This window comes from Bombina bombina, chromosome 3 (assembly GCF_027579735.1).
Source record: "Bombina bombina isolate aBomBom1 chromosome 3, aBomBom1.pri, whole genome shotgun sequence".
Lineage (NCBI taxonomy): Eukaryota > Metazoa > Chordata > Amphibia > Anura > Bombinatoridae > Bombina > Bombina bombina.
Window position 1 is genome coordinate 631,294,102 of NC_069501.1, and position 27,540 is coordinate 631,321,641.

At 40.2% G+C, this 27,540-nt stretch overlaps 1 protein-coding gene across 3 annotated transcripts in view; it reads left to right on the plus strand.

Moving 5' to 3' along the window:
• DHX40 (DEAH-box helicase 40) overlaps window positions 1-27,540 on the plus strand; it is a 527,461-nt gene that overhangs the window by 78,471 nt on the left and 421,450 nt on the right. For all 3 annotated transcript variants that reach the window (XM_053707320.1, XM_053707319.1, XM_053707321.1), the window contains exon 4: window positions 10,790-10,909. In XM_053707320.1, the coding sequence (XP_053563295.1) occupies window positions 10,790-10,909 (120 nt within the window). The remainder of the gene's footprint in view (window positions 1-10,789; window positions 10,910-27,540) is intronic.

The window sequence follows — 27,540 nt, forward strand, 5'->3', positions numbered from 1 at the left end:
CTGGGATATGGATTGCTGACAGGTGGCAAGAGTGGTACTCTGCCCAGCGAATTATTTTTGAGACTTCTAACATCGCTAGGGAACTCCTGGTTCCCCCTTGATGGTTGATGTAAGCCACAGTCGTGATGTTGTCCGACTGAAATCTGATGAACCTCAGTGTTGCTAACTGAGGCCAAGCCAGAAGAGCATTGAATATCGCTCTTAACTCCAGAATATTTATTGGAAGGAGTTTCTCCTCCTGAGTCCACGATCCCTGTGCCTTCAGGGAATTCCAGACTGCACCCCAACCTAGAAGGCTGGCATCTGTTGTTACAATTGTCCAATCTGGCCTGCGAAAGGTCATACCCTTGGACAGGTGTACCCGAGACAACCACCAGAGAAGAGAATCTCTGGTCTCTTGATCCAGATTTAGCAGAGGGGACAAATCTGTGTAATCGCCATTCCACTGACTCAGCATGCATAATTGCAGCGGTCTGAGATGAAGGCGCGCAAATGGCACTATGTCCATTGCCGCTACCATTAAGCCGATTACCTCCATACACTGAGCTACCGAAGGGCGCGGAATGGAGTGAAGAACACGGCAAGCATTTAGAAGTTTTGATAACCTGGACTCCGTCGGGTAAATTTTCATTTCTACAGAATCTATAAGAGTCCCTAAGAAGGAGACTCTTGTGAGTGGGGATAGAGAACTCTTTTCCTCGTTCACTTTCCACCCGTGCGACCTCAGAAATGCCAGAACTATCTCTGTATGAGACTTGGCAACTTGAAAGCTTGACGCCTGTATCAGGATGTCATCTAGATACGGAGCCACCGCTATGCCTCGCGGTCTTAGAACCGCCAGAAGTGAGCCCAGAACCTTTGTAAAGATTCTCGGGGCTGTAGCCAACCCGAAGGGAAGAGCTACAAATTGGTAATGCCTGTCTAGAAAGGCAAACCTTAGAAACCGATGATGATCTTTTGTGAATCGGTATGTGAAGGTAGGCATCCTTTAAGTCCACTGTGGTCATGTACTGACCTTCTTGGATTATGGGTAAGATGGTCCGAATAGTTTCCATTTTGAAAGATGGAACTCTGAGTAATTTGTTTAAGATCTTTAGATCCAAAATTGGTCTGAAGGTTCCCTCTTTTTTGGGAACCACAAACAGATTCAAATAAAAACCCTGTCCTTGTTCCGTCCGCGGAACTGGATGGATCACTCCCATAACTAGGAGGTCTTGCACACAGCGTAGGAATGCCTCTTTCTTTATCTGATTTGCAGATAGCCTTGAAAGATGAAATCTCCCTTGTGGAGGGGAAGCTTTGAAGTCCAGAAGATATCCCTGAGATATGATCTCCAACGCCCAGGGATCCTGAACATCTCTTGCCCACGCCTGGGCGAAGAGAGAAAGTCTGCCCCCTACTAGATCCGTGGCTGGATAGGGGGCCGTTCTTTCATGCTGTCTTAGAGGCAGCAGCAGGCTTTCTGGCCTGCTTGCCTTTGTTCCAGGACTGGTTAGGTTTCCAGGCCTGCTTAGATTGAGCAAAAGTTCCCTCTTGTTTTGAAGCGGAGGAAGTTGATGCTGCACCTGCCTTGAAATTTCGAAAGGCACGAAAATTAGACTGTTTGGCCTTTGCTTTGGCCCTGTCCTGAGGAAGGGTGTGACCCTTACCTCCAGTAATGTCAGCTATAATTTCCTTCAAACCAGGCCCGAATAAGGTCTGCCCCTTGAAAGGAATGTTGAGTAATTTAGACTTCGAAGTCACATCAGCTGACCAGGATTTAAGCCATAGCGCCCTACGCGCTTGGATAGCGAATCCAGAATTCTTAGCCGTTAGTTTAGTCAAATGAACAATGGCATCAGAAACAAATGAGTTAGCTAGCTTAAAGGGACATTATACACTCATTTTTTCTTTGCATAAATGTTTTGTAGATAATCTATTTATATAGCCCATAAAGTTTTTTTTTTAAATGAATGTATAGTTTTGCTTATTTTTAAATAACATTGCTCTGATTTTCAGACTCCTAACCAAGCCCCAAAGTTTTATGTGAATACGCTCGACTACCTACTCCAGCTTGCTCCTGTTTGTGTAAAGGGTCTTTTCATATGCAAAAGAAGGGGGAGGGGGGAGTGTCTTATTTCCCCCTTGCAGTGGGCTTTCCAACTGCCTTTTCAACAGAGCCAAACTGACAGCTTCTAAGTAAGTTTTTAAACAGTTTTATACTGGATTTTTATATCAGTATCTGTGCATATTATTCTTTATAGTAGTGTCTATTACATGCAGTTATATGAAAATGAGTGTATACTGTCCCTTTAAGTGTTCTAAGCTTGTCAATAATTTCAGTCAATGGAGCTGTATGGATGGCCTCTTCCAGGGCCTCAAACCAGAATGCCACCGCGGCTGTGACAGGCGCAATGCATGCAAGGGGCTGTAAAATAAAACCTTGTTGAATAAACATTTTCTTAAGGTAACCCTCCAATTTTTTATCCATTGGATCTGAAAAAGCACAACTGTCCTCAACCGGGATAGTAGTACGCTTTGCTAAAGTAGAAACTGCTCCCTCCACCTTAGGGACCGTCTGCCATAAGTCCCGTGTAGTGGCGTCTATTGGAAACATTTTTCTAAATATAGGAGGTGGGGAAAAAGGCACACCCAGTCTATCCCACTCCTTGCTAAAAATTTCTGTAAGCCTTTTAGGTATAGGAAAAACATCAGTACACACCGGTACCGCATAGTATTTATCCAGCCTACACAATTTCTCTGGTACTGCAACTGTGTTACAGTCATTCAGAGCAGCTAATACCTCCCCAAGCAACACACGGAGGTTCTCAAGCTTAAATTTAAAATGAGAAATCTCTGAATCAGGTTTCCCCGAATCAGAGATGTCACCCACAGACTGAAGCTCTCCGTCCTCATGATCTGCATATTGTGGCGCAGTATCAGACATGGCCCTTACAGCATCTGCGCGCTTTGTATTTCTCCTAACCCCAGAGCTATCGCGCTTGCCTCTTAATTCAGGCAACCTGGATAATACCTCTGACAGGGTATTATTCATGATTGCAGCCATGTCCTGCAAGGTAATCGCTATGGGCGTCCCTGATGTAATTGGCGCCATATTAGCGTGCATCCCCTGAGCGGGAGGCGAAGGGTCTGACACGTGGGGAGAGTTAGTCGGCATAACTTCCCCCTTGTCAGAATCTTCTGGTGATATTTCTTTTATAGTTAAAGACTGATCTTTACTGTTTAAGGTGAAATCAATACATTTAGTACACATTTTCCTATGGGGCTCCACCATGGCTTTCAAACATAATGAACAAGTAGTTTCCTCTGTGTCAGACATGTTTAAACAGACTAGCAATGAGACTAGCAAGTTTGGAAAACACTTTAAACAAGTTTACAAGCAATATAAAAAACGTTACTGCACCTTTAAGAAACACAAATTTTGTCAAAATTTGAAATAACAGTGAAAAAAGGCAGTTACACTAACGAAATTTTTACAATGTATGTAACAAGATAGCAGAGCATTGCACCCACTTGCAAATGGTTGATTAACCCCTTAATACCCAAAACGGAATAATAAAAGACAAAAACGTTTTTTTTTTTTTTTTTAAACGGTCACAACAACTGCCACAGCTCTACTGTGACTTTTTACCTCCCTCAAAAACGACTTTGAAGCCTTTTGAGCCCTCCAGAGATGTCCTGGATCATGCAGGTTTAAGGTGAAATCAATACATTTAGTACACATTCTCCTATGGGGCTCCACCATGGCTTTCAAACATAATGAACAAGTATGTCCCTCTGTGTCAGACATGTTTAAACAGACTAGCAATGAGACTAGCAAGCTTGGAAAACACTTTAAAAACAAGTTTACAAGCAATATAAAAAACGTTACTGCGCCTTTAAGAAACACAAATTTTCCCAAATTTTGAAATAACAGTGAAAAAATGCAGCTACACTAACGAAATTTTTACAGTGTATGTAATAAGTTAGCAGAGCATTGCACCCACTTGCAAATGGATGATTAACCCCTTAATACCAAAAACGGAATAACAAATGACAAAAACGTTTTTTAAACAGTCACAACAACTGCCACAGCTCTACTGTGGCTTTTTACCTCCCTCAATACGACTTTTGAAGCCTTTTGAGCCCTTCAGAGAAGTCCTGGATCATGCAGGAAGAAGCTGGATGTCTGTGTCTGTAATTTTTGCTGTGCAAAAAAACTGCAAAATAGGCCCCTCCCACTCATATTATAACAGTGGAAAGCCTAAGGAAACTGTTTCTAGGCAAAATTCAAGCCAGCCATGTGGAAAAAAACTAAGCCCCAATAAGTTTTATCACCAAATACATATAAAAACGATTAAACATGCCAGCAAACGTTTTATATTACATTTTTATAAGAGTATGCATCTCTATTAATAAGCCTGATACCAGTAGCTCTCACTGCATTTAAGGCTTTACTTACATTAGTTCGGTATCAGCAGCATTTTCTAGCAAATTCCATCCCTAGAAAAATATTAACTGCACATACCTTATTGCAGGAAAACCTGCACGCCATTCCCTCTCTGAAGTTACCTCACTCCTCAGAATATGTGAGAACAGCCATGGATCTTAGTTACTTCTGCTAAGATCATAGAAAACGCAGGCAGATTCTTCTTGTAAATACTGCCTGAGATAAACAGTACACTCCGGCACCATTTAAAAATAACAAACTTTTGATTGAAGAATAAACTAAGTATAAAACACCACACTCCTCTTACGACCTCCATCTTGGTTGAGGCTTGCAAGAGAATGACTGGATATGACAGTTAGGGGAGGAGCTATATAGCAGCTCTGCTGTGGGTGATCGTCTTGCAACTTCCTGTTGGGAAGGAGAATATCCCATAAGTAATGGATGATCCGTGGACTGGATATACTTAACAAGAGAAAATTAAACATGTATCAAAAAAATCCTAGAAAAAACGCGTTTCAGCCTAAATGTGGCCTTTTTCAAGACAGTAGAGGGTGTAGCTCTAAGTGGCCATTTATATGGTAAGCCTAGTAGTGTTTGGGCGCCAAAAATTATCCAGGGCCGCCCACTTCCTGTCAAGGTGTATTGTGGGTAAAATTGTTTTTTAAAATGATTCAAAAGAATACACGAATGTATAGATGTAATATAATTTTATTTGACATTAATACCTACTATTGTAAAGATATATAGATATATAGATATATATATATACTGTATATATATATATATATATATATATATGTATATGTATATAGATATATGATATTTCCAAAAATATCTATCTATCTATATATATATATATATATATATATATATATATATATATATATATATATATATATATATCTTTACAACAAAGTAGGTATTAATGTCAAATAAAATTATATTACATCTATACATTTGTGTACAATATCAAATTTATTCTTTTGAATCATTTTAAAAAACAATTTTACCCACAATACACCTTGACAGGAAGTGGGCGGCCCTGGATAATTTTTGGCGCCCAAACACTACTAGGCTTACCATATAAAAGGCCACTTAGAGCTACACCCTCTACTGTCTTGAAAAAGGCCACATTTAGGCTGAAACGCGTCGACAATTGGTAAGCTTATTTCTTTTAGATTATATGGTTTCTGTACATCTGCACTATGTTTTTATTTTGTTTTTTTCTAGGATTTTTTGATACATGTTTAATTTTTAACAAGGAAGTTAGTGGACCATAGGACCTCATTGGGGAGCTAACCATCACAAGATTTTTTGGAGAGAATTTTTGGTTTTATTTTTATATATATATATATATATATATATATATATATATATATATATATATATATATATATATATATATATATATATATATATATATATATATATATATACACTTTTTTGATTTTTTTCCAATTCACTCCACTATTGATATTTTTCGCTTGCTTCATCATCTTATATTTTGGATTATTATTTGAATACTACACATTCTTGAAGATTTATTAACACTGTTGACACTATTCTCACATTGGATTTTTTATATTGGACTTTCACTTCACTTTATATGGGATAACATTCCAAACTTGGATTCCTGTTTGGTCATCTATCATTATTCATCTGTTTATGTATGTATCATTTATGATCTGAAATTCATATTCATTGGTCAAGATATTTTACTCTTTACATTGCTATTTTGTGAGATTAATTTTACTTTTTACATTGTTATATTTTTAATTCATCTATTTGGATGTAATAAATTGGATTTTTATTAGCATTTTACTTCAGAGTGTTCCCCCTCCCAAATACCTCTGCCATTGGCGCTGTATACAACACACCAAAATGTTTAAGATGTAAACATAATAATGATGAATAACTAAAACGAATAATATATATTTAAATGTTTTTAATATAATTTATAATTAATAATAATATATAAGAAGGATTAGGTTTATATTTCTCAAGAAATTCATTGATATATGTATATATAGTCATGTACATAGCATTACAAATTATATATATATATATATATATATATATATAAATAGGAACAAATATTGTAATACTTTTATGTATAACTTTAACATGATAAATATCTAGGGATAACATGTTACATATTAGAAAAATGTTTTTAGCGGTGAAAAATAACAAATTATAAAATATTATATACTGAGTTTACTTTATTGATTTATAAGTGTTTGTTAATAAATGAAAATTATTATTACGGCAAATGACAGTCTCCTTTATTGCTTACTTACTGTTTGTGATTGATCCAATGTATTAACTTGTTGCAAACTATTTTTTCTGATGCCGGTACGTCAATCACAAAGTTTCCCTGTTGAGGACAATGCGCATGCGTGTCTCATGAATGAGCTTCTATACAGGGAGAGAATTCAATGAGACACGCATGCGTAGTTGAAGTTGGGGCGTAGAGTGAGGATATTCAGACGCACTGGGGGGCCAATAAGAATAGTTAAGACGCTATTCGTCATTTCAAAATAAAGATTTTTTTTTATTCAGGTGGAGGGACGGCGATATATATGAGGATTGAAAGGTACAATTATAAGCTTATTAGATAATATTAAAAAAATCATGAATTAAACTCTACTTAATTTTATATGTATTTTGCATTGCAGCATAGAGGTGCTTGATAGTTTACTTTCACTTTAATTATCAGTATTTTATATCATTGATCGTAAGCCTAATAATTATTGTAAAATGTCTTACTCATTAGAGGGACAGTCTACATCAAAATTGTTATTGTTTAAAAAGATAGATATCACCTTCACTACCCATTCTCCAGTTTTGCACAATTAACCTTGTTATATTAATATACTTTATAACATTTAAACCTGTAAATTTCTGCCTGTTTCTAAGCCACTACAGACAGCCTTTTATCACATGCTTTTTTATTAGCTTTTCACAACAGGAGACTGCTAATCTATGTTTGCCATATAGAAAACATTGTGCTCTTTCCCGTGGAGTTGTGCAGGACACAGCACAAATTGGCTGAAATGTGGGTGGGGGGGGGGGGGTGCAGTCTGCAGAGGCTTAGATACAATGTAACCACAGAGGTAAAAAGTATAATAAAGTGATGGTAAACCTCAACTAATCAAATGCCATATATTTAATAGTTGCCATTAAAAAAGTATATGTACATTTTTTTTGTTTTTAAATCATCTGTGAAAGGGTTAAATGAGTGCATATAGTAATGCTTCTATTGCAATGTTATACCGGGCCACTTTTTTTTTTTTTTATACATATGGCAATTCCAGGGAACATCCAATCAATGTTTGTGTCATATGACAATCTTGAAGTCCAGCCCCTTTAAAGCCCTTAGAAAGTCTATGTAGAGAGTGGGTATATATCACAGCCCAGCCAAAAGAGGAAATGAAGGGAGGCAGAGTAACAGACAATACCAATTATGATTATAAATCTTTTATTATAAAATAAATATACACTTTAAAAAAAAATTATTATGTGGTTTTACTTGCAAACTAATATATTTTTCATTGCAACATTCTTATAGTCTGAAATTTACTATCACTTTAATATAACTGTGTTGGTTATGCAAAACTGGGGAATGGGTAATAAAGGATTCTCTAGCTTTTTAAACAATAAAAATGTAGGAGTAAACTGTCCCTTTAACTTTCAGGTATGCTTAAAAAGAGTTTGAGCTGGAGTAAATTACATCAGCACAGACGTCTACCGGTTTACTAAGCAAACTGAGTTTGGCTATGCTGTCACACCCATTCAGGCTATAAGACTTGTTTTAACCACACCAGCTCTCATTTTTGATAGACCATAATAAACCATCATGTATAATTGTAGTTAGCCAATATCAACATAAAAGGAGTTATCTATCTATCAATCAAGAACAATGGAATGAAAAGTATCTCGTCTGGAATTTATTTAATACATACATAAAGACAGAAATAAAAAAAATATCAATAGAGCACTGCTAAAACGATTTCTAATATTAAATCTACTTAGATGCTCAATAAATTGAGTGTCATAAAAACAGCATACACAAAAGTCTAGCTAACTTACATCCAGTGATAAATGAAAATCCGAAGTAAGTAGTAAATTAGTACTGTAGTAGTATTATTTTATTTATTAATATTATAATTTATGATTATCAGATTAATTAGGCGTTATCTAACTTATTCAAAGTAAGTCCTATAAAATACATACTTCAATAGCAACAGATTTGCGTTTCTGCATTACTCGATTGCTCACTAGAAGACTACATAAGTCTCTCAAGTCCTCCCAGAGTAATCAGTGCATATCCACTCACTGGACCTCTCATTTCACTGGCCAGATACTCACTTCAGGCTTCCATCTGTAATAATACAATCGGGATCTTAATGAAAACATTTGATAAGTTCCAAGATCCTAAATTGAAGTTGTTTATTTTTGCTATTGTTACATTATTTCAATTGACAAGCTAAACTGCTGTCAATACCATTTATGATATTTATTCTATAATCCTTCATCCGGTCATGAAATTCTCTGTTGGTTTTACCCGAGTACTGTTTTAGGCATGATCAAGATGCCATGCAAATGACCCCTTTACTTTGTTTGTGGCCTTCAGCACATACCGCAGTATTACCCATTATCATGTGTTCACACAGCATTTAACAGTTAAGAAACAACCTCTTTTAGGCCTCGCTTGTTGTAACCAATTTAATTTTGGTTACCACTGTCCCTAATAACTGAGGTGGGGAAGAATCAGGGGACAAGCTGGTCAGCGCTGTGCTAGAGAGTGGAGGGCGCAGCCGCTCAGCACATTCTATTCAGATAGAGCATGCAACTTTAAACAACTTTCTAATTGAATTCTACTATCAAACTTTCTTTCTCATTGTATCTTTTGTTGAAAAGCAGGGACGTAAGCTCAGGAACATGCACATGTATGGAGCACTATATGACAGCAGTTTTGCGAGGATGTTATCCATTTGCAAGAGCACTAGATGGCAGCGCTATTTCCTACCATGTAGTGCACCAGACACCTATCTCTTCAACGGAGAATACCATGGGAACTACACAATTTTGATAACAGAAGTGTATTGGAAACTGTTTTTTAAACCTTTTGCCTTTTTTCCTTTTGGGTTTCATATCTCTCTAAAAGTATTTGTTGTCAAAAAAACAAGAAGGGTGGGGGGTTGGGTCTCAGGAAAAGAGTAATCTGCAACAGTTAAGACAAAAAATGCACATGTTTGTAAAATAAATTGTGTTATGATCCAGCTTCTCCTGACACTTGGTACCTGAGACCTATTTAATTGTTTTCCCTTCTCACAGCAGTTCTGCGCTGTAACATATTCAATACTAGACACACCGTGAAGACCAGATACAAATGCAAACCTCTAGGCTTGCAGTTTTGAAGTCCTCTTTGTAGTTATTAATATTTTTCTGCTTATTATTCGATTATATTGATGCTTGATCCATGTCAGCCATCTTGTTTGTAATTTTTAGAATATATTTCTGGTTTACAGATTGGAAACACCTGTGCAATGTATGTTTGCATATGCTGTTTATCAGTGACACTAATTTTCCATTAAAGGAACACTCAAGTCAAAATTAAACTTTCATGATTCAGACAGAGCAGCAATTTTAAACAACTTTCCAATTTACTTCCATTAACAAAATGTGCACAGTCCTTTTATATTTATACTTTTTGAGTCACCAGATCCTACTGAGCATGTGCAAGAATTTTCAGAATATAGACATATATGCATTTGTGAATGGATGGCTGATGGTTGTCACATGATAGAGGCGGAGTGGAAAAAAACTTAAATTTGTCAGAAAAAAATCTGCTACTCATTTGAAGTTCAGATTAAGTGCTAATGCATTGTCTTTTTATCAGGTATTTGTTGATTATACAAATCTACAGTATTTACTGGTCCTTTAACCAAGGGGGTACAGATGTTTTTATCTCTCACTTTGAATGGCCATTTTTGGTCCTGTTTTGTGTAGTTTTTGTGGACAATAAAATGTAAGCCCACCCTCCCCCTCCTGTATTTTTAGGTTTATATATTATTTTGGTGTTTTAATAGCCATACATTTGTATGCAGCTTTTAAAGCCTCTAAAATATTGACGTATGGGCCCCCAAGTGCAAAGAAGTTGGCCATCACTGTGCATGTATGAAGTGATTGCTCCCAATAATTCCAAATAACAAAAAAAACGAACTAAAAGATTAGAAACTTTAAAAATAATCAAATAAGTTTGTTAATTTAATTATTCAATAAGATAATATTAACCTTGTTTTTCTCTGTTTTATACTTACCATGCTGTATTTGTTTATTTATGTTTTTTGCATATAGGAAACAGTCATTAAATATATGACTGATGGATGTTTGCTGAGACATACACTTACAGATCCAGACCTTGTAAAGTACGGCACAATTGTTTTGGATGAAGCACATGAGCGGAGTTTAAGCACAGTAAGTATATCTACAAACCTGTGTAGCAAATACTCTACTGGACTTTATCAAAGAGGATAGACAGAATTGGTTGCAATAGGACAAGTATAATAAGAAAAATATTTTTAATAGTGCAACCTTTCAACATTAGCTACAGAAAAATAAAACATGGTATAAAAGATGAAATGAGTGTGAATTGAAAGAAAGACATTGATTTCTTTCCAAAGGCAGGGAGAGTCCACGCCTTCATTCCTTACTTTTGGGAAATACAACACCTGGCTACCAGGAGGAGGCAAAGACACCCCAACCAAAGTCTTAAAGGATTACTTCCTGTTATAATTTTTAAGCTAAACAACTAACATATTAAAGTTAATAAACATTAATTAAAACCTACTGACCTATATTTTCTCCAAAACGAAGTTTCATAACGTTCTAAAAGTTATATCTTTTATTCGCCGATTATGTCACGTTATCCTGCCCACTATTTCCAGCACTGCATGTTCAAAATACTTAAACCAATAACTTTGTGTTTAAAGCGCCATTTTGAAACCTAGGTATTGTAAACGGATTGGTACAGAGCAAAGGATACCCACGGAGTGGGTTTGGAAAACAATTAAATTTGCAGACAAGATTTCTGATATACGGTAGAGATATGTTAATGAAATGCTATTGATAAAAAGCGTATTTGGGGTAGTTAGTTAGTAACAGGCATAGAAAATATTTACTTACAGTGGCCCTTTAAATATCCCTCCCACTTCCCCCATCCCCCCAGTCATTCTTTGCCTTTCGTCACTAGAGAAGGATGGCAGAGAAGTGTCAGAAGATTTAGATAGTCCTGTAATGGGTATTTTACCTTCAAGAGAGGACTGGAGTTTTAAGTAATCATATGAATCTCTCAGTGAGAGTATTGATGAACGTTAGAGCCTGGAGATGCAGGAAAAGTTTTTCTCCGAAGCAATCCAGACTGTCTATCTAACAGCCCCAGGGCAGACAGGTTTCACTTCAGTTTTTTTGTGAGTTGCGCAGCTCCTAATAGCTTTGCACGCTTTTCTCATAGCAGGGGAGGTAACTTCTTGCGCACCATGTGATGGGGTGTGGCTACATTCATTTTCCTTATGATCCTGCTCCAGGAACTCTAGTAATCATACGAATAGCGTTTTCTATAGCTTGTCTGGGTCTAGGAGGTGGTGAGTGCTCTAGCCATTAGGGTTATAAAGGTGCCTCTTTTTATTAATAAACAGTTGGGGTTTTTTAAAACTGTTTTCTTACTGTGGGATTCCATCTCCAGCAATGGAGGACTCTGATAATACGTTAGAAGGTTCTGCACCTTCTATATTAAACATTAAAACATGTTTATTTTGTGAGGAGGCTGTGGTTTGTCCAACTGCTCAATTTTGTTCTAACTGCCTTGGTACGGTCCTAAAGTCTAAGAAGGGAGCTAAATCTGCTAACCCCCCTAGCCTAATTAGTCCCTCTGAGCCGTCAACCTCTCAGGACTCTGTGGTCCGGGAGATGCCTACCCTATCCGCCAAAACCGCTTCACATGCGGTTTTCCGCGGCATGCCTAATACTCCGGCTGGATGGAGGCTTTTCCCTGCAGACTTTACAACGCAGTTGCAATCTGTTGTGTCTGTGGCCCTGAGTGCCTTACCTATCTCTGGGAAATGAAAGAGAAAGGATAAACAAAGATCTACTGAATTAGATACAACTAATTTCTAATTGGATTTAGCCAGTATGTCTCAACTGTCCAAGGATGAGTTAACCTCTGTAGCGTTAGAGGGTAAACTCTCGGAGTCAGAGACTTCATTTACTAAGCCTCCTCCTTCCGAGGAGCCCTCCTTCAGATTTAAGATTGAACTGCTGCATTTTATACTAAAGGAGGTTCTGTCTACATTACAGGTTCCAGAAGCAAAACTGCCAGAGGAACCAAAGATCCCTAAGTTAGACAGGGTTTACGAAGACAGAAAGGCCCCACACACTGTTTCTGCTCAGTTCACATGGCGAACATTAAGTGAATAGGAAAGAATTGGAACTCGTTATTCCCCTTTGTCAACTTTTAAGAAGTTATTCCCTGACTCTCAGCTGGAACTGTGGGGTTTCATCCTTAAGGTGGATGGCGCTATTTCCATGCTAGCTAAGCATACCACTATCCCTCTGGAGGATAGCTCTTCCTTTAGGGAACCGATTGACAAGAAGTTGGAAAGTTACCTGAGAAGAATGTTCCAACACACAGGGTTTTTATTCCAAGCGGTAGCTGCCGTGGCTGGAGTAGCCACCTACTGGTGTGACACTCTGTCAGAACTTATCAAGGTGAAATCTCCCCTTTAGGATATTCAGGGGAGGATTAAGGCCTTAAAAATAGCTAACTCCTTTATCTATGATGCGACTATGCAGATTATACAACTGAACGCAAAGGCTTCAGGCTTTGCGGTCCTAGCTCGCAGGGCTCTCTGGTTGAAATCTTGGTCCGCGGATATGGTTTCTAAATCCAGACTCCTTTCATTGCTATTCAAAGGGAAGCTTTTATTTCTCTTAAGTGTATCCAGTCCACGGATCATCCATTACTTGTGGGATATTCTCCTTCCCAACAGGAAGTTGCAAGAGGATCACCCACAGCAGAGCTGCTATATAGCTCCTCCCCTCACTGCCATATCCAGTCATTCTCTTGCAACTCTCAACTAAGATGGAGGTCATAAGAGGACTGTGGTGTTTTATACTTAGTTTATTTCTTCAATCAAAAGTTTATTTTTAAATTGTACCGGAGTGTACTGTTTATCTCAGGCAGTATTTAGAAGAAGAATCTGCCTGCATTTTCTATGATCTTAGCAGAAGTAACTAAGATCCTTTGCTGTTCTCACATATTCTGAGGAGTGAGGTAACTTCAGAGGGGGAATAGCGTGCAGGTTTTCCTGTAATAAGGTATGTGCAGTTAAAATATTTTTCTAGGGATGGAATTTGCTAGAAAATGCTGCTGATACCGAAGTAATGTAAGTAAAGCCTTAAATGCAGTGATAGCGACTGGTATCAGGCTTATTAATAGAGATACATACTCTTATAAAAGTGTATTTTAAAACGTGGCATGTTTAATTGTTTTTTACATATGTTTGGTGATAAAACTTATTGGGGCCTAGTTTTTTCCACATGGCTGGCTTGAATTTTGCCTAGAAACGGTTCCCTGAGGCTTCCCACTGTTGTAATATGAGTGGGAGGGGCCTATTTTAGCGTTTTTTTGCACAGCAAAAATTACAGACACAGACATCCAGCTTCTTCCTGCATGATCCAGGACTTCTCTGAAGGGCTCAAAAGGCTTCAAAAGTCGTATTGAGGGAGGTAAAATTCCACAGTAGAGCTGTGGCAGTTGTTGTGACTGTTTAAAAAACATTTTTGTCATTTGTTATTCCGTTTTTGGTATTAAGGGGTTAATCATCCATTTGCAAGTGGGTGCAATGCTCTGCTAACTTATTACATACACTGTAAAAATTTTGTTAGTGTAGCTGCATTTTTTCACTGTTATTTCAAAATTTGGGAAAATTTGTGTTTCTTAAAGGCGCAGTAATGTTTTTTATATTGCTTGTAAACTTGTTTTTAAAGTGTTTTCCAAGCTTGCTAGTCTCATTGCTAGTCTGTTTAAACATGTCTGACACAGAGGAACCTACTTGTTCATTATGTTTGAAAGCCATGGTGGAGCCCCATAGGAGAATGTGTACTAAATGTATTGATTTCACCTTAAACAGTAAAGATCAGTCTTTATCTATAAAAGAATTATCACCAGAGGGTTCTGTCGAGGGGGAAGTTATGCCGACTAACTCTCCCCACGTGTCAGACCCTTCGCCTCCCGCTCAGGGGACGCACGCTAATATGGCGCCAATTACATCAGGGACGCCCATAGCGATTACCTTGCAGGACATGGCTGCAATCATGAATAATACCCTGTCAGAGGTATTATCTAGATTGCCTGAATTAAGAGGCAAGCGCGATAGCTCTGGGGTTAGGAGAGATACAGAGCGCGCAAATGCTGTTAGAGCCATGTCTGATACTGCGTCACAGTATGCAGAACATGAGGACGGAGAGCTTCAGTCTGTGGGTGACATCTCTGACTCTGGGAAACCTGATTCAGAGATTTCTAATTTTAAATTTAAGCTTGAGAACCTCCGTGTATTGCTTGGGGAGGTATTAGCTGCTCTGAATGACTGTAACACAGTTGCAATTCCAGAGAAATTGTGTAGGCTGGATAGATACTATGCGGTGCCGGTGTGTACTGACGTTTTTCCTATACCTAAAAGGCTTACAGAAATTATTAGCAAGGAGTGGGATAGACCCGGTGTGCCCTTTTCCCCACCTCCTATATTTAGAAAAATGTTTCCAATAGACGCCACTACACGGGACTTATGGCAGACGGTCCCTAAGGTAAAGGGAGCAGTTTCTACTTTAGCAAAGCGTACCACTATCCCGGTTGAGGACAGTTGTGCTTTTTCAGATGCAATGGATAAAAAATTGGAGGGTTACCTTAAGAAAATGTTTATTCAACAAGGTTTTATTTTACAGCCCCTTGCATGCATTGCGCCTGTCACTGCTGCGGCGGCATTCTGGTTTGAGGCCCTGGAAGAGGCCATCCAGACAGCTCCATTGAATGAAATTATTGACAAGCTTAGAAGGCTTAAGCTAGCTAACTCATTAGTTTCTGATGCCATTGTTCATTTGACTAAACTAACGGCTATGAATTCCGGATTCGCTATCCAGGCGCGTAGGGCGCTATGGCTTAAATCCTGGTCAGCTGACGTGACTTCAAAGTCTAAATTACTCAACATTCCTTTCAAGGGGCAGACCTTATTCGGGCCTGGCTTGAAGGAAATTATTGCTGACATTACTGGAGGCAAGGGTCATACCCTTCCTCAGGACAGGGCCAAATCAAAGGCCAAACAGTCTAATTTTCGTGCCTTTCGAAATTTCAAGGCAGGAGCAGCATCAACTTCCTCCGCTTCAAAACAAGAGGGAACTGTTGCTCATTCCAGACAGGCCTGGAAACCTAACCAGTCCTAGAACAAGGGCAAGCAGGCCAGAAGGCCTGCTGCTGCCCCCAAGACAGCATGAAGGAACGGCCCCCTATCCGGAAATGGATCTAGTGGGGTGCAGACTTTCTCTCTTCGCCCAGGCGTGGGCAAGAGATGTTCAGGATCCCTGGGCGTTGGAGATCATATCTCAGGGATATCTTCTGGACTTCAAAGCTTCTCCTCCACAAGGGAGATTTCATCTTTCAAGGTTATCAGCAAACCAGATAAAGAAAGAGGCATTCCTAAGCTGTGTGTAAGACCTCTTAGTAATGGGAGTGATCCATCCAGTTCCGCGGACGGAACAAGGACAGGGATTTTATTCAAATCTGTTTGTGGTTCCCAAGAAAGAGGGAACCTTCAGACCAATCTTGGATCTAAAGATCCTAAACAAATTCCTCAGAGTTCCATCATTCAAAATGGAAACTATTCGGACCATCCTACCCATGATCCAAGAGGGTCAGTACATGACCACAGTGGACTTAAAGGATGCCTACCTTCACATACCGATTCACAAAGATCATCATCGGTTCCTAAGGTTTGCCTTTCTAGACAGGCATTACCAATTTGTAGCTCTTCCCTTCGGGTTGGCCACTGCCCCGAGAATTTTTACAAAGGTTCTGGGCTCACTTCTGGCGGTTCTAAGACTGCGAGGCATAGCGGTGGCTCCGTATCTAGACGACATCCTGATACAGGCGTCAAGCTTTCAAATTGCCAAGTCTCATACAGAGATAGTTCTGGCATTTCTGAGGTCGCATGGGTGGAAAGTGAACGTGGAAAAGAGTTCTCTATCACCACTCAGAAGAGTCTCCTTCCTAGATTCTGTAGAGATGAAAATTTACCTGACGGAGTCCAGGTTATCAAAACTTCTAAATGCTTGCCGTGTCCTTCATTCCATTCCACGCCCGTCAGTGGCTTAGTGCATGGAAGTAATCGGCTTAATGGTAGCGGCAATGGACATAGTGCCATTTGCGCGCCTGCATCTCAGACCGCTGCAATTATGCATGCTAAGTCAGTGGAATGGGGATTACTCAGATTTGTCCCCTCTACTAAATCTGGATCAAGAGACCAGAGATTCTCTTCTCTGGTGGCTTTCTCGGGTCCATCTGTCCAAGGGTATGACCTTTCGCAGGCCAGATTGGACGATTGTAACAACAGATGCCAGCCTTCTAGGTTGGGGCGCAGTCTGGAACTCCCTTAAGGCTCAGGGATCGTGGACTCAGGAGGAGAAACTCCTCCCAATAAATATTCTGGTGTTAAGAGCAATATTCAATGCTCTTCTAGCTTGGCCTCAGTTAGCAACACTGAGGTTCATCAGATTTCAGTCGGACAACATCACGACTGTGGCTTACATCAACCATCAAGGGGGAACCAGGAGTTCCCTAGCGATGTTAGAAGTCTCAAAGATAATTCGCTGGGCAGAGTCTCACTCTTGCCACCTGTCAGCGATCCACATCCCAGGCGTAGAGAACTGGGAGGCGGATTTTCTAAGTCGTCAGACTTTTCATCCGGGGGAGTGGGAACTCCATCCGGAGGTGTTTGCTCAACTGGTCCATCGTTGGGGCAAACCTGAACTCATGGCGTCTCGCCAGAACGCCAAGCTTCCTTGTTACGGATCCAGGTCCAGGGACCCGGGAGCAACGCTGATAGATGCTCTAGCAGCTCCTTGGTTCTTCAACCTGGCCTATGTGTTTCCACCGTTTCCTCTGCTCCCTCGACTGATTGCCAAAATCAAACAGGAGAGAGCATCGGTGATTCTGATAGTGCCTGCGTGGCCACGCAGGACCTGGTATGCAGATCTAGTGGACATGTCATCTCTTCCACCATGGACTCTGCCTCTGAGGCAGGACCTTCTAATGCAAGGTCCTTTCAATCATCCAAATCTAATTTCTCTGAGACTGACTGCATGGAGATTGAACGCTTGATTCTATCAAAGCGTGGCTTCTCCGAGTCAGTCATTAATACCTTAATACAGGCTCGGAAGCCTGTCACCAGGAAAATCTACCATAAGATATGGCGTAAATATCTTTATTGGTGTGAATCCAAGAGTTACTCATGGAGTAAGGTTAGGATTCCTAGGATATTGTCCTTTCTCCAAGAGGGTTTGGACAAAGGCTTATCAGCTAGTTCTTTAAAAGGACAGATCTCTGCTCTGTCTATTCTTTAGCACAAGCATCTGGCAGAAGTTCCAGACGTCCAGGCATTTTGTCAGGCTTTGGTTAGGATTAAGCCTGTGTTTAAAACTGTTGCTCCCCCGTGGAGCTTAAACTTGGTTCTTAAAGTTCTTCAGGGAGTTCCGTTTGAACCCCTTCATTCCATTGATATTAAACTTTTATCTTGGAAAGTTCTGTTTTTGATGGCTATTTCCTCGGCTCGAAGAGTCTCTGAGTTATCTGCCTTACATTGTGATTCTCCTTATCTGATTTTTCATTCAGACAAGGTAGTTCTGCATACCAAACCTGGGTTTTTACCTAAGGTGGTTTCTAACAGGAATATCAATCAAGAGATTGTTGTTCCATCATTGTGTCCTAATCCTTCTTCAAAGAAGGAACGTCTTTTGCATAATCTGGACGTAGTCCGTGCCTTGAAGTTTTACTTACAGGCTACTAAAGATTTTCGTCAAACATCTGTCCTGTTTGTCGTTTACTCTGGACAGAGGAGAGGTCAAAAAGCTTCGGCAACCTCTCTTTCCTTTTGGCTTCGGAGCATAATACGCTTAGCCTATGAGACTGCTGGACAGCAGCCCCCTGAAAGGATTACAGCTCATTCTACTAGAGCTGTGGCTTCCACCTGGGCCTTTAAAAATGAGGCCTCTGTTGAACAGATTTGCAAGGCTGCGACTTGGTCTTCGTTTCACACCTTTTCAAAATTTTACAAATTTGACACTTTTGCTTCTTCGGAGGCTGTTTTTGGGAGAAAGGTTCTACAGGCAGTGGTTCCTTCCGTTTAAGTTCCTGCCTTGTCCCTCCCATCATCCGTGTACTTTAGCTTTGGTATTGGTATCCCACAAGTAATGGATGATCCGTGGACTGGATACACTTAACAAGAGAAAACATAATTTATGCTTACCTGATAAATTTATTTCTCTTGTAGTGTATCCAGTCCACGGCCCGCCCTGTCCTTTTAAGGCAGGTCTAAATTTTAATTAAACTACAGTCACCACTGCACCCTATGGTTTCTTTTTTCTCGTCTTGTTTCGGTCGAATGACTGGATATGGCAGTGAGGGGAGGAGCTATATAGCAGCTCTGCTGTGGGTGATCCTCTTGCAACTTCCTGTTGGGAAGGAGAATATCCCACAAGTAATGGATGATCCGTGGACTGGATACACTACAAGAGAAATAAATTTATCAGGTAAGCATAAATTATGTTTTAGTCCAGGTCTGGTTATTTCTACTGTTACCAGAGGGAATGGTGTTTTCCTTCCGCAGGATAAGAACAGACCTAAGGGATGGCAGTCCTCTAATTTTCGTTCCTTTCATTCGGACAAGTCCCAGAGAACTCAATCATACTCCAAACCCGAGCAACCCAAGAGTACCTGGAAGCCTGCTAAGTCCTGGAGTAAGTCCAAGCAGACTAAGAAGCCTGCAGGCAACAAATCTGCATGAAGGGGTGGCCTCCGACCAGAGATCGGATCGAGTAGGGGGCTGACTGTCGTTTATCTCAGACGCCTGGTTTCAGGATGTTCAGAATCCTTTAGTGCTGGAGGTTGTATCTCAAGGATACAGGATAGGATTCAAATCTCGTCCACCAAGGGGCAGATTCCTCCTCTCCAGACTGTCTACAAGACTAGAGAAGAAAACAGCCTTTTTAGATTGTGTACGGGATCTAGCCTCCTTAGGAGTAATAATCCCTGTACCTACATCAGAAAGAGGTCTGGGGTTCTATTCAAGCCTCTTTGTGGTTCCCAAAAAAAAGAGGAAACTCTTCATCCAATTCTGGACTTGAAGTGCCTAAACACGTTTCTAAGGTTCCCCTCCTTCAAGATGGAGATGATCAGATCGATCCTTCACCTTGTTCAGGTAGGACAATATCTGACTACCATTGATCTGAAGGATGCATACCTGCATGTTCCGATCCACAATGATAATTTTCAGTTCCTGAGGTTTGCCTTTCAGGATCAGCACTTCCGGTTCATAGCACTTCCGTTTGGCTTAGATACTGCACCCAGGATATTTACAAAGGTTTTGGGTACTCTTATAGCAGTGGCCAGAACCCAAGTTATTGCAGTAGCACCTTACCTGGACGATATCTTGGTACAGGCGCCAGCTTTTCGTCTGGCAAGGGATCACTTGGATTTTTTTTTTAAGTCTTCTTCGGTCACATGGATGGAAGATAAACTTGGAGAAGAGTTCTCTTACGCCAAGTACCAGGGTGAATTTCCTGTGTACAGTCATAAACTCGGTAGCCATGAAGATCTTTCTAACAGATCAGAGACGTTGTAAGCTGACAACAGCATTTCTTGCCCTCTAGGCCTCCTTAAGACCTTCGGTGGACCAGTGTATGGAGGTGATTGGACTCATGGTGTCTTGTATGGACATTATTCCTCTTGCCACGTTCCATCTCAGACCTTTACAACTATGCATGCTGAGACAATGGAACGGTGACCATTCAGACCTGTCCCAACAGATCGTATTGGACAGCCTGTTGAGAGACTTGCTCTCTTGGTGGCTCTGTCAAGATCACCTGTCTCGAGGCACGTGCTTCTTGAGACCGTTCTGGGAGATTGTGACTACGGACGCAAGTCTATCTGGCTGGGGAGCCATTTGGGGTGCCAGGAAGGCACAAGGGTTGTTGACTCAGGAGGAGTTCACTCTTCCGATCAACCTTTTGGAACTTTGGGCAATCTTCAATGTGCTGAAACTTGGCCCCTACTGAGTTCATCTCAGTTTATCAGATTTCAATCAGACAATATGACTACGGTCGCCTACATTAACCATCAGGGAGGAACGAGAAGTTCCTTAGCGATGAGGGAGGTGTCTCAAATTCTAGAATGGGCAGAAGCCCACAACTGTATGCTGTCAGCGTTCCACATCCCGGGTGTGGAAAACTGGGAAACAGACTTCCTCAGCAGACAATCTTTTCAACCAGGGGAATAGTCTCTCCACCCGAGGTGTTTGCAGAGATTTGCAGCAGATGGGGGAGGCCGTAGATAGATTTAATGGCCTCTCGGCTCAATGCCAAATTACCCAGGTACGGGTTGAGATTGAGGGATCCTCAAGCAGAGTTAATAGTCGCTCTAGTGATTTCATGGAGGGGATATATCTCTTTCCTCCATTGCCTCTTCTCCCTCGTGTGGTAGCCTGCATCAAGCAGGAGCAATCATTGATGATTCTAATTGCTCCATCCTGGCCGTGAAGGACCTCGTTCGTGGATCTGGTGAGAATGTCCTCATCTCCTCTGTGGAGGTTACCTTGTCGCAAAAAACTGCTGATACAGGGTCTCTTCCAACATCAAAATCTAGATTCTCTGAGGCTGACTGTGTGGAGATTGAACGCTTAGTCTTAGCCAAGAGAGGTTTCTCTGATAGTGTCATAGACACTTTGATTCAAGCTTGTAAGCATGTTACTTAGCGCATTTACCATAAGGTGTGGTGGACTTACCTGCACTGGTGTGAGGAACGTTTTTTTTTCTGGGCATAAGGTAAAGGTTGCCAGAATTGTATCTTTTCCCCAAGATGGATTGGAGAAGGGTCAATCTGTCAGCTCTCTGAAGGGACAGATATCGGCTCTGCTGGTGTTGCTGCACAAGAGTTTAGCTGAGCTTTCAAATGTGCAGTCCTTTGTTAAGACTCTGACTAGAATCAGACCTGTGTTTAGATCTGTGGCTCCGCGTTGGAGTCTCCAATCTTGTTCTTCGTGTTTTGCAGCAGGCTCAGTTTGAGCCCATGCATATTGTTGACATTAAACTGTTATCTTGGAATGTTTTGTTACTATTAGCCATTACCTCTGTTCGGAAAGTCTCTGAGATTTTGGCTTTACAGTGTGAACCCCTTACCTTGTTTTTCATGCAGATAAGGTGGTTTTACATACTAGGTTAGGTTTCCTTCCTAAGGTGGTGTCAGATCGTAACATTAATCAAGAGATTGTTGTTCCTTCCTTGTGTCCTAATCCTCCTCCTTCAGTGAAGGAACGTTTGCTTCACAATCTGGATGTGGTTTGTGCTTTTAAGTTTTACATTCTAGCTACTAAGGAGTTCAGACAATCTTCATCTTTGTTTGTCGTTTATGCGGGTAGACGTAAGGGTCAGAAGACCACTACGTCTTACTTGGCTTTCTGGTTGAAGAGTGTCATCCGTTTGGCTTATGAGAAAGCGGGACAGCAGCCTCCTGAGAGGATAACGGCTCATTCCACTAGAGCAGTTGCTTCTTCCTGGTCTTTTAAGAATGAAGCCTCTATGAATCAGATTTGTAAGGCGGCCACCTGGTCCTCCTTGCATACGTTTTCTAAATTTTGCAGATTTGATGTGTTTGCTTCGGCTGAAGCAGCTTTTTGGAGAAAGGTTTTACATGCTGTGGTGCCCTCAGATTAGGGTCCGCGTTTTTCTTGTTCCCTCCCATTATTCCTTCAGTGTCCCGTGGAGCTTGTGTATTGTTTCCCAACAGTAAGGAATGAAGTCGTGGACTCTCCCTGAATCTGGAAAGAAAACAAAATGTATGCTTACCAGATTAATTCCTTTCTTTCCTGGCAGGGAGAGGTCCACGACCCCGCCTGTAAGAATTTTTTGGGCGACTCCCTTTTTTTTTTCTTCTGGCACCTTTATACTTGATGCTTCTCCTACTTTTCCTCATTCCCTCTGCTGAATGACTGGGGGGGATGGGGGAAATGGGAGGGATATTTAAGCCTTTGGCTGTGGTGTCTTTGCCTCCTCCTGGTGGCCAGGTGTTGTATTTCCCAACAGTAAGGAATAAAGTCGTGGACTCTCCCTGCCAGGAAAGAAAGGAATTTATTTGGTAAGCATAAATTTTGTTTTCATAGAATTATCTTTCTGCAGAGGGATTAACATCTTAAAAAGCTAGATAAATAAAAAAAAAAAAAGGCTTGGGTAACGAGCTAAATCTTTGACTTTTAAGATGTATTAATAAAGAGTTTTTGCATTTTTTTTTTTGTAATAAAAAGTCAGGTGAGTGCCTTTACCTGAGATATATATAATTTTTTTATAGAAATGTATGTAGATATAGCTGAATCCACACTTAAATCTTATTGTAGTCCATCAACCAGGGTGCAGGAACAGTTAAAGCGACAGCCTTTTTCTTTATTACTTATTCTTACATACCAGACAAGATTTCACATGTATAAGCTTGTAAGAAGTACATTAAACTTTTTAATAATTATTGTTTGTTAGCCGCTAAAAATGGCCGCAAGATCCACCCACATCTTTGTTCTTGTCCAGTTAGCTGTTTTCTTGTATGACAGTTTAGCAGTGAACATTTAATATTTTTAATTTAGCTATTTCAAATGACACATGCACAAATCAGCATATGTGAGTAGAAAAACTTAAAGCTGAGCGTGAGTGGAGAAACCTAACATACCAAAATATATATGCAATAGGTGGGCGGTGCTAGGCAGACATTTTCTGCTCCAAACAAACTATGAATATTTAAATGTTTTCTGTACTTCTTAAAAGGTTATAGGTGTGGGACCAGTTGCAGGATGCTTCTCTGGTATGTAACAATAAGTAATCAAAAATATGTATTGGGTCTAGACTGTTCCTTTAAACATAATCCAATAGCAGAGACATCTGGATTCATTGTGAACACAGTGAAACTCTGATAAAGCAGCGGTGACCCAGAAAAGTATCACTGTCTTCACAATAAATTGTTAATACTTTCTACAGATCCAGTGAGTGCAGATCTCCTACTATTTGTGTGTGTGTGTATATTATTTTCAGATTTGTTTTTTCACACTTTGATTACGTTGCAAAAAAGTACAGTTTTCAGTGTCAGTTAGTTACATTCAAAGGAATATAAAAAAAAAAATTCAACTGAACTATGGCTGTGATAATAATTCACTGTTCACAGCATCTAATTGCAGTATATATTATTTGTAGAAGCCTTTGTTCTTTAGTAATCCATAATTTGATATGTGGGATTACAACATATACATTTTCCCCCTGGCCATCGCAAGATTTGTTTCCCTGAGGTGGCAGAAATGAACTGTATGTACTTTTGAACTTTAAAGTGGTTTGCTTCTCATTTTATATTTTAGTATTTTTAGACTGTATGAGAATTGACTTGCAAATATTTTTTTCATCAGAGGGTGAGAGTCTACAAGCCGCCATGTGTGGGAATATGCCCCTCCTGACCATTAGGAGGAGGGAAAAGACACCCCAACACACCAGAGCTTACCATGTCATTTTCTTTTGCCCCCTTGGAGCATCTTATTCACAACTTGGATGTTGTAAGATATCTTAAATATTATATGGAAGCCATAAAAACTTTCAGTCTTTCTTCTTCTCTTTTTGTTAATTTATCTGGGCCTTGTAAGGGTCAGAAAGCTACCGCTTGTTACTTTAGCAGATTAGTTTATGATCTTAATTCGCAAGGCTTGTTTGGCTGCGGGGAAAACTCACCATGAGCACATTAGTGCTAGTTCCACTAGAGCAATTGCTACTTCTTGGGCCTTTCGTAATGAGACTTCTATTGATTAGATTTCCAAGGCAGCTTTCTTTCATGTAATTGGCAAGAGTCCATGAGCTAGTGACGTATGGGATATACAATCCTACCAGGAGGGGCAAAGTTTCCCAAACCTCAAAATGCCTACAAATACACCCCTCACCACACCCACAATTCAGTTTTACAAACTTTGCCTCCTATGGAGATGTTGAAGTAAGTTTGTGCTAAGATTTCTACGTTGATATGCGCTTCTCAGCATTTTTGAAGCCTGTTTCCTCTCAGAGTACAGTGAATGTCAGAGGGATGTGAAGGGAGTATCACCTATTGAATGCAATGGTTTTCCTCACGGTGGTTTATTTCATAGGTTCTCTGTTATCGGTCGTAGAGATTCATCTCCTACCTCCCTTTTCAGATCGACGATATACTCTCATATTCCATTACCTCTACTGATAACCGTTTCAGTACTGGTTTGGCTATCTGCTATATGTGGATGGGTGTCTTCAGGTAAGTATGTTTTTATTACTTAAGACACTCACAGGTATGGTTTGGCACTTTATGTATTTATATAAAGTTTTAAATATATGTATTGTACTTATATTTGCCATGATTCAGTTTCAGTATATTTCCTTTTGCAGACTGTCAGTTTCATATCTGGGAAATGCATTTTTTAGAAATTTATTTTCTTACCTGGGGTGTAGTCTTTTCTCCAACATAGGTGTGTCCGGTCCACGGCGTCATCCTTACTTGTGGGATATTCTCTTCCCCAACAGGAAATGGCAAAGAGCCCAGCAAAGCTGGTCACATGATCCCTCCTAGGCTCCGCCTACCCCAGTCATTCTCTTTGCCGTTGTACAGGCAACATCTCCACGGAGATGGCTTAGAGTTTTTTAGTGTTTAACTGTAGTTTTTATTATTCAATCAAGAGTTTGTTATTTTAAAATAGTGCTGGTATGTACTATTTACTCAGAAACAGAAAAGAGATGAAGATTTCTGTTTGTATGAGGAAAATGATTTTAGCACCGTAACTAAAATCCATGGCTGTTCCACACAGGACTGTTGAGAGCAATTAACTTCAGTTGGGGGAACAGTGTGCAGTCTCTTACTGCTTGAGGTATGACACATTCTAACAAGACGATGTAATGCTGGAAGCTGTCATTTTCCCTATGGGATCCGGTAAGCCATTTTTATTAAGATAGTAAATAAGGGCTTCACAAGGGCTTATTAAGACTGTAGACCTTTTCTGGGCTAAATCGATTCATTATTAACACATATTTAGCCTTGAGGAATCATTTATTCTGGGTATTTTGATATGATTATATCGGCAGGCACTGTTTTTGACACCTTATTCTTTAGGGGCTTTCCCTAATCATAGTCAGAGCCTCATTTTCGCGCCGGTATGGCGCACTTGTTTTTGAGGACAGCATGGCATGCAGCTGCATGTGTGTGGAGCTCTGATACATAGAAAAGTCTTTCTGAAGGCATCATTTGGTATCGTATTCCCCTTTGGGCTTGGTTGGGTCTCAGCAAAGCAGATTCCAGGGACTGTAAAGGGGTTAAATATAAAAACGGCTCCGGTTCCGTTATTTTAAGGGTTAAAGCTTCCAAATTTGGTGTGCAATACTTTTAAGGCTTTAAGACACTGTGGTGAAATTTTGGTGAATTTTGAACAATTCCTTCATACTTTTTCGCAATTGCAGTAATAAAGTGTGTTTAGTTTAAAATTTAAAGTGACAGTAACGGTTTTATTTTAAAACGTTTTTTGTGCTTTGTTATCAAGTTTATGCCTGTTTAACATGTCTGAACTACCAGATAGATTGTGTTCTGACTGTGGGGAAACCAAGGTTCCTTCTCATTTAACTATATGTATTTTATGTCATAAAAAAATTTAGTAAAAATGATGCCCAAGATGATTCCTCAAGTGAGGGGAGTAAGCATGGTACTGCATCATCCCCTACTTCGTCTACACCAGTCTTGCCCATACAGGAGGCCCCTAGTACATCTAGTGCGCCAATACTCCTTACTATGCAACATTTAACGGCTGTAATGGATAATTCTATCAAAAACATTTTAGCCAATATGCCCACTTATCAGCGAAAGCGCGACTGCTCTGTTTTAGAAAATTCTGTAGAGCATGAGAACGCTGATGATATGGTTTCTGAAGGGCCCCTACACCAGTCTGAGGGGGCCAGGGAGGTTTTGTCTGAGGGAGAAATTTCAGATTCAGTAAACATTTCTCAACAAGCTGAACCTGATGTGATTAATTTTAAATTTAAGTTGGAACATCTCCGCGCTCTGCTTAAGGAGGTGTTATCCAATTTGGATGATTGTGATTATCTGGTCATTCCAGAACCACTATGTAAAATGGAAAAGTTCTTAGAGGCCCCGGGGCCCCCCGAAGCTTTTCCTATATCCAAGCGGGTGGCGTACATTGTTAGTAAAGAATGGGACAGGCCCGGTATACCTTTAGTACCTCCCCCCATATTTATAAAATTGTTTTCCTATAGTCGACCCCAGAAAGGACTGATGGCAGACAGTCCCCAAGGTCGAGGGGGCGGTTTCTACTCTACACAAGCGCGCCACTATACCCATAGAAGATAGTTGTGCTTTCCAAGATCCTATGGATAAAAAATTAGAAGGTCTGCTAAAGATGTTTGTTCAGCAAGGTTCCCTTCTACAACCAATTGCATGCATTGTCCCTGTCACTGCAGCCGCGTGTTTCTAGTTTGATGAGCTAGGAAAGGCGATTATTAGTAATTCTTCTTCTTATGAGGAGATTATGGACAGAATTCGTGCTCTTAAATTGGCTAATTCTTTCACCCTAGACGCCACCTTGCAATTGGCTAGGTTAGCGGCGAAAAAATTCTGGGTTTGCTATTGTGGCGCAGAGCGCTTTGGTTAAAATCTTGGGCAGCGGATGCGTCTTCCAAGAACAGATTGCTTGACATTCCTTTCAAGGGGAAAACACTCTTTGGCCCTGACTTGAAAGAGATTA